This window comes from Abramis brama, assembly GCF_963993115.1.
Source record: "Abramis brama genome assembly, chromosome: 12".
Lineage (NCBI taxonomy): Eukaryota > Metazoa > Chordata > Actinopteri > Cypriniformes > Leuciscidae > Abramis > Abramis brama.
This window is the reverse complement of record NC_139974.1, coordinates 26,524,750-26,537,394: the sequence shown is the minus strand read 5'-3', so window position 1 is coordinate 26,537,394 and position 12,645 is coordinate 26,524,750. Positions and strand designations below refer to the sequence as shown.

The 12,645-nt window shown below is 36.0% G+C and overlaps 2 protein-coding genes across 2 annotated transcripts; one reads left to right on the top strand and one right to left on the bottom strand.

Moving 5' to 3' along the window:
* On the bottom strand, positions 1-9,765 carry parp10 (poly(ADP-ribose) polymerase family member 10). The gene is made up of 12 exons (XM_084130220.1): positions 9,658-9,765; positions 9,362-9,429; positions 8,637-8,809; positions 8,273-8,515; positions 7,392-7,622; positions 6,306-7,306; positions 5,324-5,539; positions 5,107-5,236; positions 4,016-4,963; positions 3,162-3,295; positions 1,503-1,677; positions 1-628 (listed from the first exon to the last, which is right to left on the bottom strand). Coding segments are annotated over exons 2-12 (3,552 nt in total). The 5' UTR covers positions 9,364-9,429; positions 9,658-9,765; the 3' UTR covers positions 1-329.
* Positions 9,766-9,824: 59 nt separating this feature from the next.
* Positions 9,825-11,064, top strand: polr2k (RNA polymerase II, I and III subunit K). Its single transcript, XM_084131361.1, has 4 exons — positions 9,825-9,931; positions 10,267-10,330; positions 10,481-10,573; positions 10,913-11,064. Exons 2-4 carry the CDS (start codon positions 10,270-10,272, stop codon positions 10,933-10,935), a joined length of 177 nt encoding a protein of 58 aa, XP_083987487.1. The 5' UTR covers positions 9,825-9,931; positions 10,267-10,269; the 3' UTR covers positions 10,936-11,064.
* Positions 11,065-12,645: the final 1,581 nt, after the last annotated feature.

Here is a 12,645-nt window from a genome sequence, read left to right as displayed (position 1 = left end):
TTTACTTTGTTCCAGCATTTATTTACTTTATTTTTGACATTCAAAAAAACATTAATGTGAGCATATCTTATATCTTAATGTCAACATATCTTATGATTTAATACATTTATTTAAATCCAGCAATGTATTTCACTATATAAGAATTAAAAATGTTCACAAAATTAAAGAAAACAGAGTGAGTGACAACACTCAACTGTTGTTAAGACAAAATCTTAAAGTACAACAGTCCATCCTCAACAGTAAAGTAAGAGCAGATCAGTTTAATGATTAGACATGATTGCCAGTGATATCATGAATGCATGCCAACATAAGCATTTGAAACTATGTAATTAACGATAGATCTTCTTGCATGTGATCAGGTATTGTGGATAAGCTTGTGTGTCATTGAAGATGACAAATAAAGTCGGGGAGTCGATCTGATCTGTCACGCTGTGGTATCTGACCGGTACGCCAGAATTCTCCTTGAGCGGAGCTGTTTTCATCTCGTGTTTGCCCACGGTGAAGTCTCCGGTGAGCACTTTGGCCACAAAAATAAACTTGTGCCCATCTGCATTGGGTGGGGAGTAGGTGTCTGACACAGAGAGCACAGCGTTTACCGCAAAGTAGACACCCTGACCATACACAGTCGCTGTGAGGGAAAAGAGAAAATTCATATCAGTGATATTTTAGTATGAGTACAGGTCATGTTTTGAATTGATTTTATTGTTAGATTTTTTTGTTTTAATTAAAATGTCAAAATTTCAATCATTTTGTTGTGTTTTTTTAATGTCTATATGTTTTTATTATTATTAAGTTTTTAGTTTATTTAGATTTACTTATTTTAGTACTTCTACTTAAACTAAATGAAAATGACAAACAATGCCTTGGTATGAAATAAAAAGCTGAAATAAAAAGGTTAAAGTTTCCTATAGAAAACGAAGGGCATGTGCTTTTGATAAAGGGCATGTGCATTTGTACATCTTTCCATTCCACAAAAAGTTATTTATAGTGTAATTTATTTTTTTAAAGTTCTACACAAATTTTGGTTTCACCTTATTGAGGTTTTATCAAAAAGTTTGAAATCCTGAGATTTTGAGACTTTGAGATCCTTCTATATATTGTTTTGCTCACAGTTTTATTTTAATTTCTTGTCATATTATATATTTATTTTTTATTTAGTCTTATGATTGTGGGCAGATCTTGGGCTTTGTTGTAAACAGTTATACATATAAAATGTTTAATAAATAAAGAATCACAAAAAAAAAAAAAAAGTTCTTCACACTTAGTAAAAATGGTTCTTTTAAGAACTGGTCACTTAAAGGTTCTTTGGGGAACCAAAAATGGTTCTTCAATGGAATCGCTGCAAAAAACCCAAAAAACTTTTAGAATCTTTATTTTTATGAGTGTAACAACCTTCTATGCATTTGGATGATTAGAATGTTCCTGGTTAAATCCCAATGTATGAGCAATTCTAACAGTAATGCTTGGCTCAGCAAACTCTAGCATACTTAACAGCATAATACCATTTTTCCCACAGAAGCTCCTGTTGAATCCATGAATGCATATCTCCTTCACACTGGTTTCACTGGTTCCGTGGTAGAGGATGCGTTCCACTTGTTGCTCTGAGGAGCTCCGTTCAATGCTGGCCTTTTTCAACCTGTACTGGTCATTCAGAAGTTTATTCATGAGCTTCTCAACCTGAAAGTCAGTGTGAGAAAACACAGTCAATAGTGGACATCCAAGAAGATTTCCAAAGCAGATAATCATTCCTAACCAATAATTCAATGTGCAAACATTTTGATTCTGAAGAGAATTCACAGGTTTTCACCTAGAAAACTAAAAGAAAGATTTGTCTTGTCTTGATGTCTTGCTCATAGAAAAAAAAAACCCTCTCAACTGCACATGCACTGACAGATATCAAGGTGTGAGACCAGGGCTCGATTTGAAGGGAGATGGCATCCCTCTTGTTGAAAAAAATGACAAAAAACATCCCCTCTGCAAAATCACCATCCCCCCCTTATCATCCCCATTACATTAAAAGTGTTGTGTATAATGTAACCTTATCATGCAAATTAAATATTAAAATTATCTACATATGATAATTAACAAACTATAAATAACAGCGACTAACCAATCAGAACTCAATATACGAGCTGCGCACTCTCAAGCGAGCTTTCATCATTTTTGCGCTGTTCAAAATGGCCAAGAGAACGGTTCAAGTGCACCTTTTGATGAACTTAAAAAGAAGAGAACAGAAGGTATGACATTGCCCTGACATAACATTAGAAAGAATAATGAACATAGCTAGTGTGTTGATTTAGTAAGGGGTCGTTGTCAAAGTTACATTTAATTATTGAAAGTGAATGCAATCACCGAGGTGATAATAAACATATGCATAGGTTAGCTAAAGGTATGTGTGTCTATTGTGTATGTATTTTCTAAACAAGCTATGAGCTATGTAACTACACCAGTGAGAGGATGAGTTTCATTCAGAAATTATCACCCTGTTCTTTTTGTCTTTACCATTCACAGTTAAAACTTTGGATCCTAGAAAATTAAGGGGCTTAAAGGGATAGTTCACCCAAAAATGAAAATTCTGTCATCAATTACTCACCCTCAAGTTGTTCCAACCCTTTATGAGTTTCTTTCTTCTGCTGAACACAAAAGAAGATATTTTGAAGAATTTTGGTAACCAGTTGACGGTAGCCATTGACTTACATAGTATTTTATTTCCTACTATGGAAGTCAATGGCTACTGTCAACTGTCTGATTACCAACATTCTTCAAAATATCTTCTTTTGTGTTCAACAGAAGAAAGAAACTCATAAAGGGTTGGAACAAATTGAGGGTGAGTAAGTAATGACAAGATGTTCATTTTTGGGTGAACTATCCTGTGGCGAATTATTTTTGTTTAAATAAATCTGTTGATAATGATTAGACTATAAACAGTCACACAATACTACAGTCATATAAATTATTTCATTAATACTGCCTATGTAGATTTTTATTCTACTCTTTAATCCTAAGTAAAATGTTTTAAAAATTACACAATTAATCATTGTAATTATTAGCCTTAACCTGTAGTAATCAAGGTTAGCCCCCATCCACCACAATGGGGTGAAAAAAGACCCTTGAATTTCTTTTACCATTCAACCTCTGTGTACGTCTATGTTGAATCGTACCTTAATGATTTTGATTTTGTTGTGGTTGTCCTGAAGGGTGTCATAGAAGTCTTTGACCACCTCTTGAAATTCATCAGAATCTACATCCACGGTAGACACTTCAGGCATGTTGGACAGCAGGCTGTAATCTTCATCTAAAAAATAAACATCAGTAACTAAATAATATCATTTCTATTAGGGATGCCAATTTAACATTCATTTAGGTGTTCAATTTTTAGTTTTCACATTTTTTTCACACTAAATGAAAATGAGGCATCAACAGCAAAAATGGCGGATAAACCATTGAACTGGACTTCACACTTCCACATTTATGCCGCTTTTCCATTACCAGTACCAGCTCAACTCGACTCGCCTCGTCTCGTCTCGGCTCAGCTCGCTTTTCGCTCCGTTTTCCATTGCAGATAGTACCTCCACAATAGTACCTGGTCGTAATAGCGACGCTGCAGGAAACTGCCGTGACTTAATCTTCTACGCGAGACACACCCGCTACCCACACACACAGGACAATGGAGGAAATCGAGTGTATGCTGTTTTTGGATGTTTTTGCTGTTTTTTATTCAGGATACTCCGTCTGGCGCGTGCAATGATGACGCAGTGAATAGTGACGATTCTCTCTGACCAATCAGCAGTCTGCCGTGTTTTCACTTCACATTTTAGTATCACCTCAGCTCGCTTAGAACCTCGCCGGAGGTGATACGAAAAAAAGTACCTGGAAGCAGGTACAGGTACAACTTTTACACAGTGGAAAACCAAACAAAACCAAGTCGAGGCGAGGTGAGCTGGTACTGTGTAGTGGAAAAGCGCCATAAGTATTCTCCTTTTTGGGGATTTCATAGTGTTTATATAATTTGTACCTGTAGCATCCGTGTACAAGTCCTCTGTGCTTATCATTTTCCGTTTAATAGGCACAGATTTCCCGGATGCCAAACTATGCTCTTCCATCTTCTCCAAGTCAATGCTGTATGGCTGATTGTTGAACAAAATATCAATCTTCTTCTGCTTTACTCTCCAAGCATTTTCAATGAACACAGTAGCATCTGGTGGGTACGGCATCGCCTTAGATGACCCCTGCTCGTACCACACCCACTGTACAGCCTTTACGATTTCAGCATCGTTCATCATGTTCTCTGTCCGTCTCAGGACATTCTTTAGGTCAATCACGGCCTCAGAGACGTAATCTTTAAAGCCAGAGAGGATGGCGGTGGTGCCCTGGATGCTGATTTCTACGGCATGCTTCCTCTTAATGAGCTCTATGCATTTCTTCTGATGGGAGGAGAGTTTCCTCAAGTTTTTGTTCTCGATCTTCTCCTCACACTGTCTCATTCCAACCTTTTTGCCCAATGCAATGTCCACCCTTACAAGATCATGGTTGTAGTTAGCATATACGAAGATCTCGGCTGTATTGGATGACTGGATGGCGTCTTGCAATGACATTTCAAATGCTCTCTCCAGCTGCATGTTCTCCTCGGTTGGCATGGAGTCTCTCTTGGAAAGTTCTAGAGCCGCCTGGATGTCCTCTGTTTCCGTTCTCTGGTTGTTCTCCATTGATAGCTGAATCGCCAATAAGAGGCTTGCGTCTTCGTCTAGACTGCAGGCGTTCATGGGTGTAGAGGAGCTCTGGAGGTCAAGGGTCTGCAGTGAACGGGGTGAGTCGGCCTCATCTTCTGCCACTGCTGAGGTATCTTGGCTCGGGTCTGAATACAGATCTTGAGATTCTATGTCCATGGATCCTAAACTTGAAGGTTGAGGGTTTATATCGCTGCCAATAACTGCCAACATCTTCTTAGCTTCTTCAATACGAGCTGAAAGACAGAAAACCTTCAGTAACCATTGGGTTCAACAGATTACCATTGTATTTTATTTCATAAAGAAAAGAACTGAAACAAGAGGATCTCCTAATTCAAACACTGGTAAAGAATTAATCAGGACAATGATCCATAATGACCTGAAGTACGTGCATCAGTAGAGTTGCGCCCATTCGGTACTCCAACATTGGATTCCTGAATGAAATTTGCACAAGAACTTCTCTGGAAGTTTTGAGAGTTTGTCATTTTCCATGCCAGCTCCAATATGTCCTGTGGAAAACACAACCACAATCAACTATAAAGTATTATTGAGTATTTGAGATACATACAGATAAAGAATGAAGCTGGATACATTACATTGTCTTCTAGAGGCTCCCAGTGCACTTTCGACATGTCTATGTAGACTTCGAATTTAGCTGTCATCTCTGCCAGTATGCTGACACCCTCCTCATCCTCCAGAAGGAAGCGGGAAATGCCAGGCTGCTTGATCACAATGTTCTTTTTAAAGATTGAGCCAATAATAGCACTTAATAATTCTGCCGCCGATTGACACACAGTCGAATCTCCCTGAATCTGCCAGTGAAATAAAGAGATTATCAGATGCATCTGTAAGCATTATAGAAGACATTTAAAGACAACGATCGCACAATTCATAGTGGGATTGATTGTATATGTAAAAATTATAATACACTATAATAGAAATGAATACACATAGGAAGGAATTATGAGTAAAACAATTATATTAAATATATGAGTTGAACAAAATGTAATACATATAAATATATATAATATAATTACTATACTTTAATTCTATATTGCATAATTTAACTTTATTATTTCAATTCTTTCTTTTGTTTCTTAATTTATTTACATTTATTTATTTATTAACAAATTATTTTGTGAACATCCTAAATAAATTCTACAACATAGCTCAAAAGTTTGGGATCAGTAAGATTTTTTAATGTTTTTGAAAGAAGTCTCTTATGCTCACCAAGGCGGCATTTATTTGATTTAAGTAAAACAGCAATAATGTTAAATATTATTACAGTCTTCAGTGTCACATGATCCTTCAGAAATCATTCTAATATGCTTATTTGCTGCTCAATTCATTCTTTGTTGAATAGAAAGTTCAAAAGAACAACATTTATTTGAAATAGCAATCTATTGAAACATTATAAATGTCTTTGCAGTCATTTTTGATCAATTTAATGCACCCTAGCTGAATAAAAGTATTAATTTATTTAAAAGAAAAAACAATTTTTTTACTGATCCCAAACCCACCACTAGTACTGCAAATGTCAATTAAATAAGTCAAACGAATGCAAACTTGGTAACTAACACTTAATCCATCTCCAGTCTCCAGTGGGAATAAGATGACCTCTCCCATGTCTGCCAGTAGATCTCGATGATGGAGTTGCAGAAATTTGAGCATTCCTGGTTCCATAGACAGGACTGTCTCCTTCTGGTGTGGTGTGCTGAGAAACTCAACGATCTTGTCTTTTTTGTCCTTTTCCATCCCTGTCAGGGTAACCACAGTAATCACTCCACCAGTGTCGGATACTTTGACACAGCAGAAGTCCAGAGCCACCAGAAAGTCCGACCACTCCTCTGAGAAGACCACACTCTCGTATTCTTTGGCCATCGGCACAGTAAACTCTGCTATCTGGGACTTTATCAGGTCTTCGGCCTGTTTGGCTGCGCTACGGGATGAAGATGTTATAGTGACCATACAGTCTGACACACTGAAGGTTGATGCTATATCTTTTAAAGACAAATTTAACCTCTTTTTTACATCCTCCCTCTTAAGAAACTCAGCTTTGAGTTTGTCATATGTCAGGTGCTCCTGCGCAACACCAGTCAAGAATTCCAGAACTTTGTTCTTAAGTCTTTCAACCTCAATTTGGTCAGGGCCTTTGATTTGGATGCCATCTTTTGCTAGACTGACATTAAATTTCGGGTGAGCCTTTGTGAGGTTCTCAGGCAAATTACTCAAACTGAGCAGCTGATGTTTAGTGGCATCAGGCACAGATATAAAGCTAACACATTCCTTCTGGATAGATGGCTCAGTAGCAGACACGGTAGTTGTATTCGCTATACTTGTGGTGTCGTCCGTTAGAGCAGCGCCGTGTGCTGAGGTGGTGCTCGCCACTGGGTCAGAAACAGTAGGACTTTGGGATGAGACCGTGTCAATTTGGTTAACCCCTTCCATTAATGTTCCCTGTCCGTCTTGAGCGCTCACAGATGACTGATCCACCACAGCATGCAGGAAGTCAAAGTACGGCTTGACTACTAAATCGGTACCTTCCAAATTATGGGATTTTTGAAGAATGCAGTCCACAGCTGTAAAAGACAAAGCTCAATTGAGATTCAGAACTGTAAAATAGGGACTTCAAGAAAGTGATTAAAGAAAAACATCTTGGCTTACATTTCACATCCTTGAAAGAAACTTTAGCACATCCGTTAGACAGCATGCTAACTCCGAGAACATCTGCCCCTCCACCACGACTACTCCCAAAGTAGAGCTCCAGTATGTCCTCTGTGTGGGCAGGGGACAGATTGGCCACCAAAACCGAGTCTGTAGATTCTACCTGCTCCAGAGTGACCTTTGCTCCATTTAGACTCTTCTTGGAAACTTCGTCACTAAGCATCTGAAAATCTATGGAATCACGTACACAATGACAAAATATTTAAGACAGATTATTATTATACGTAATTATTATTATACATTCATTGGTGAATTTATTTGAAATGGTTCTAGATATGTCACATGATCCTTGAGAAATCATTAAAATATGCTGATTTGCTTCAAATGTTTTGGTTGCACTTTATTTTACAGTACATGCACTTTCAATGTACTTACAGTGTATTTAACCACGAAAGTACTGAGTAATGTAAGGTTACTACATGGGTTAAGGTTAGGATTAGGGGTAGGTACAGGGTTGGTAACTAGTTAATACTCAGTTAGTGTTATTACTATAATAAGCACATAGTATGTACATGCAAAACAGGACCGTAAAATAAAGTACTGCCAATGTCTTTCCTGTCACTTTTGATTAATTCAATGCATCCTTCCTGAGTAATTAATTTCTATTCTTTTTAAATTTAATTTGAGACAATTAGATTGATACTTTATCTTTTAAAACCATAGAAAATAAATGTTTTGCCTGAAAAGTAGCTTGTGCAATATTTCTTTTTTCCTTTTTATATTTCTTTCCAATTGGTTTAATATTTTATTATCTACCATAAAGACACATTTTAAGTGTGGCTAAAGTGTACCTATATACTGTACAATGTAAAGCAACAAACCTTTAGGCAAAGGTCTTTTTAGGTGTACTAGAACCAGGTCCTTGTTTAGAGATGGATACAAGGTGAAGTCTGTTTCAAAGGTCATTCTAGTAATGTTTTCCATAAAAAGTTCCACATGGTCCAGGGAAGTGTTTGGACTGAGCCCTCTTAGCAACAGTTTCCCAGGGTCTTTTGGTGGTTTCCTTCGCAGTGTCAGAGGGGTCTTGTTGAGGACATGGGACCTGGAGAGAACTCTCACAGCAGCTGGTGTAAGAGAAACAAGTTCTTTATATGTTTCACTTATATATGCCTGTAATACTGTAATTTTATAGAATCCATACAGAGGGAACTCAATATCTAAAACAGTATGGTGATGATGTCTTACTCTCAGCATCTTCAAAAACTACCAACGCTTGGTTTCCACGTCTCTCCAAAAAGACCACGTTCCCTCCCCCAGAGCGTCGCTTGTTGTCAAAGTAGAGATTGAGAAGGTCATCGTCCAAATCATCAGGAATATCAAGAACATCCAAACTCCGCTCCTCCAGGCTATCAGCCATCCTAATAAAACAGTAAACACACAGGAAGTATGAAGTTGAGCAGGTTTCGGATAACTGACATTCCTGCCACAGTTACCAGCAAGACCTTATATGGTTTTATTTCGTTATTTTTTTTAGTGAAATGGGCAGATTTTGTGAAATTTACCTACCTACCTATTGTGTAATGTCTACTATTTGTATTGTTTTGTGATTTTATTTATTGCTACAGTGTGTTTACGATAGATAGATAGATAGATAGATAGATAGATAGATAGATAGATAGATAGATAGATAGATAGATAGATAGATAGATAGATAGATATCAATAGGTAGTATTAGATTATTATAAATAGTTGGTTATTGGATGTTACGGAAATTGGATAATGGAAATCTTATGTAGTGTAAGTCCAATGCCGAGAAAGAGAAACTGAAAGGCTTACGACGGATCATGACATACGGTAACTCAAGAGTATAATACAATATGAATATAAAATATGCACGAAAATGTTTGACAGTAAGTACATAATAACAACACTGAATAATATATATTGACAGTTAAATTGAGCAGACTCACATGAAAACTGCACATTCGCAGGCCAACTGCCGCGACTCACTAGCGTTACTTCCTGCTTTGAGACAACACTGACACAACAAGTGACACTTTGAGAAAAAAAACTTAGATACAAATACAAAAAAATATATTATAATAATAATAAAAATAAATGTCTATTTGTAAATAAATGTTTATCGTATTGTAAAAAAAAAAAAGTACATTTAATGACAGTGCTATTGACATATTCTTAACAGTCAAATTTTCAAATAATTAATCAAGTTAAAAATACTTCATCAATATCTACACAAAATACGTACGGTTGCCGATTAATGGACGTTTAATGACGTCGCCGCGAGTTTTTCGCCGTGACATCGGGTATAAAATAAAAGTTCCCTGATAGACCAGTAACTGCGTATAATTATAAGCTCCTCCCACTACTGTATGACGAGCCCAGCTCGGGCGTTAAATTTTGTGTCAATCATCCGCTTCAACCAATAGCAGCGTGTGTTACTTTGATGTCGTTCTATAAGTAATGCGCATGCGTGAACGACAACAGCGTTTTGTAGCAAACTGAGACCTCACGCGTGAAAGGTAATGCTTTTAATGTGTACTTTAAATAGTTGTAGATTCTGATAAATGAAATGAATACTGATAACTTAATATTCATATGAAGAATAATACAATTAGCTTTGTGTGTGATAGCAGCACGTGTACATACACACATTAGACAGTCCATCAGCACTGAATAGAATACATCTCTTAAATGTTTTTTGGTAAACTATAGGTCATATAATTTATATATACATAATATAGTAAACTAATAAATAAATAATATAAAAATAATAATTTATACCTAATAAATTCATATAATTACATTTGATAGCACATAAAATATGTAAGAAGTGAGTTGTGTATCTGTGTTTCAGGCAATGGATCCTCCGAAGGATATTCAGCCTCCCAAACAACAGCCAATGATCTATATTTGTGGAGGTAATAACACTCTTCATGCATTATGTCTGTCATGTGTTGTGTATTAGTCATTTTATATATATAACCATGTCTTTCATAACTATGCAAACACAATTCCCATCATCATACAATATGTCTGAGCAGTTGTGTATTTTTGCTCTTGTGTTTCAGAGTGTCACACAGAAAATGAGATCAAAGCTAGAGACCCCATCAGATGCAGAGAATGTGGTTACAGAATCATGTACAAGAAAAGGACCAAAAGATGTATCCTTTAAACTAAATAATGCTTAGTGGTTGAAATAATTGTTCACCCTAAAATGTCACTCACTTACCCTCATGTTGTTCCAAACCATAATTGTCATAGTTGTTCCAAACATCATATGTGCTTAAATATATATTTTCCCATTAAAAAAAACGAGAGAATTCTGATAAGTTTTTTAATAATATAGGGGCTGATCATTTAAAAATTGAGCTCTTGGCATGGTTCTGTGAATCTGATATGCATGCCATTATTAAGTCAATATATTATATTTAGTTTTACTTTTTTGTGGTCTTGGTTTATGCCCGATGTTCTTTATATTTACCCTTGACTCCTGTTTCCAGTGGTCGTATTCGATGCCCGATGAGATGCATCCTGCTGTTTTTTCTATTATGATTAGCTTTTTTTTTTTACATCTTTGATTATGTAAATACATGTATACAATTTGAATACGCAGTAATCAAAATTGAGTAAAAAACTGTTTACAAAAAAATTCTTCAAGTGTTTGTATTTACATTTTTGAGTTAGAAATTGATATTTTGGGGAGAAACCACTGATTGAATCATGTGGAGTGAGTTGTTCTTGTAAGATTTAAAATGGATTGAGGGTTCTTTTCATTACAAATAGAAATATTATGAGCCATCATTAAGGTGTGGTTACATTCGTGAAATATCTTGAGCCAATAATAAAAAAGTTGCCAATAGTATAGAAATGATATGAAGCACAGCTCACACAGAAGTCACTTTCAAATCAAGTAGTTTTGTGCAAGTTAACATGGCAAATTTGTGCGACCAATTTGATCCGGAAGCGAAATCTGTGTGGGAAAATCTTTTGCCCTTTTGTGAAATTCCTGATCACGTGGAATCTTACTGAAATGACTGGATTTGCCAAGAATGATAAATGTGATTGCACCTTTATTGGATTGTAAAGTAAATATTGGATTGTAGAATGTAATAGTATTTGGTGTCATTATAGTAGATTCCACAAGTTTGTGTGAAACGTGATGATCATGTGATCCAGCGTGATTTCGGAAAAGAGTATCTTGTGCTTCAGTGGAAGCAAAAACAATTGACCACCTGTACAACTGAATTCAGATGATTAAAATTGCTAACATTTGGACAGTTAAATGTTTTGAAATCCAATATTTTTTATTTACATGTTCTTGATGTGTCTGGGAAACATTTACTACAGTAAGTTTTACTAGCAACTAACATTCACTACAATATTACAAAACTATCTATCTATCCAATGTAAACGCACTGTAGCAATAAATCAAACCACAACAACAATACAAATAATAGACATTGCACAATAGGTAGGTAGGTTAATCTCACAAAATCTGATTATTGGAGTGTTTTACAAAAAAAATACTATTTCAGTCTTTCCACTTAAGAGATATTGTGTTTAATTCAATGTGTTACTTTGCTGTTTCTTTGTAACTTCTTACTAGCAGATTTTGAGTGAAAATTGTTTCTATACCAATTTTAGTTTTCTGTGTTTGGCAAATTTAAAAATTACTGTGATCAATTTAATATTTTTTTGTATTTGAAAACGACGTGTTCTAGCAGGTCTACACAAAAACAAAGTGAATAGTGTCTACAGGGGTGTAAATACAAGGGACAGTGAATAAATTCAAGAAGATAAAAATATGAATGAATAAAACAAAAACGTAAATTTTTAAGTCAAGCACAGAAGAGGAAACGATAACACACCATGCTTGTAGACAGAGGTGTAAAGTCCAGGTTCAGAAAGTAAAATTCCTCCTCGGTATTTTGTTCCAATCACCTGGATTTGCTAATTAGCACAGTTTTTCAGCCAGGAGATAGAAGTAAGAACTAATTAGTGAAATCAGCTGGCTGAGTTCATGGGTGGAATAAACATATGGCAGGACTTTTACTTTCTGACCCCTGGACTTTACACCTCTGTTTATAGATATGTATGTGATTGTACTCACATTTCTGCTCTCTCCTATGTGATAGGTTGTAAATTGGTCTCTATCTTGCATCAAAAGTATTCAAATAAAAGTGATAGTTCACCCAAAAATGTTTGTCATTATCTACTGGCGCTCAAGTTGTTC

What these genes read in the sequence shown, in the direction of transcription:
- parp10 (XM_084130220.1), bottom strand. An exon ending in AGTTTTTGAAGATGCTGAGA is followed by an intron (nt 8,516 to 8,636) that starts GTAAGACATCAT and finishes CTCTTACACCAG; the next exon opens with CTGCTGTGAGAGTTCTCTCC. An exon ending in GAGCTTCTGTGGGAAAAATG is followed by an intron (nt 629 to 1,502) that starts GTATTATGCTGT and finishes TTTCCCTCACAG; the next exon opens with CGACTGTGTATGGTCAGGGT.
- polr2k (XM_084131361.1), top strand. Translation starts at nt 10,270, where the DNA reads ATGGATCCTCCGAAGGATATTCAGCCTCCCAAACAACAGCCAATGATC. An exon ending in AATGATCTATATTTGTGGAG is followed by an intron (nt 10,331 to 10,480) that starts GTAATAACACTC and finishes CTTGTGTTTCAG; the next exon opens with AGTGTCACACAGAAAATGAG. An exon ending in CAAGAAAAGGACCAAAAGAT is followed by an intron (nt 10,574 to 10,912) that starts GTATCCTTTAAA and finishes TCCTGTTTCCAG; the next exon opens with TGGTCGTATTCGATGCCCGA.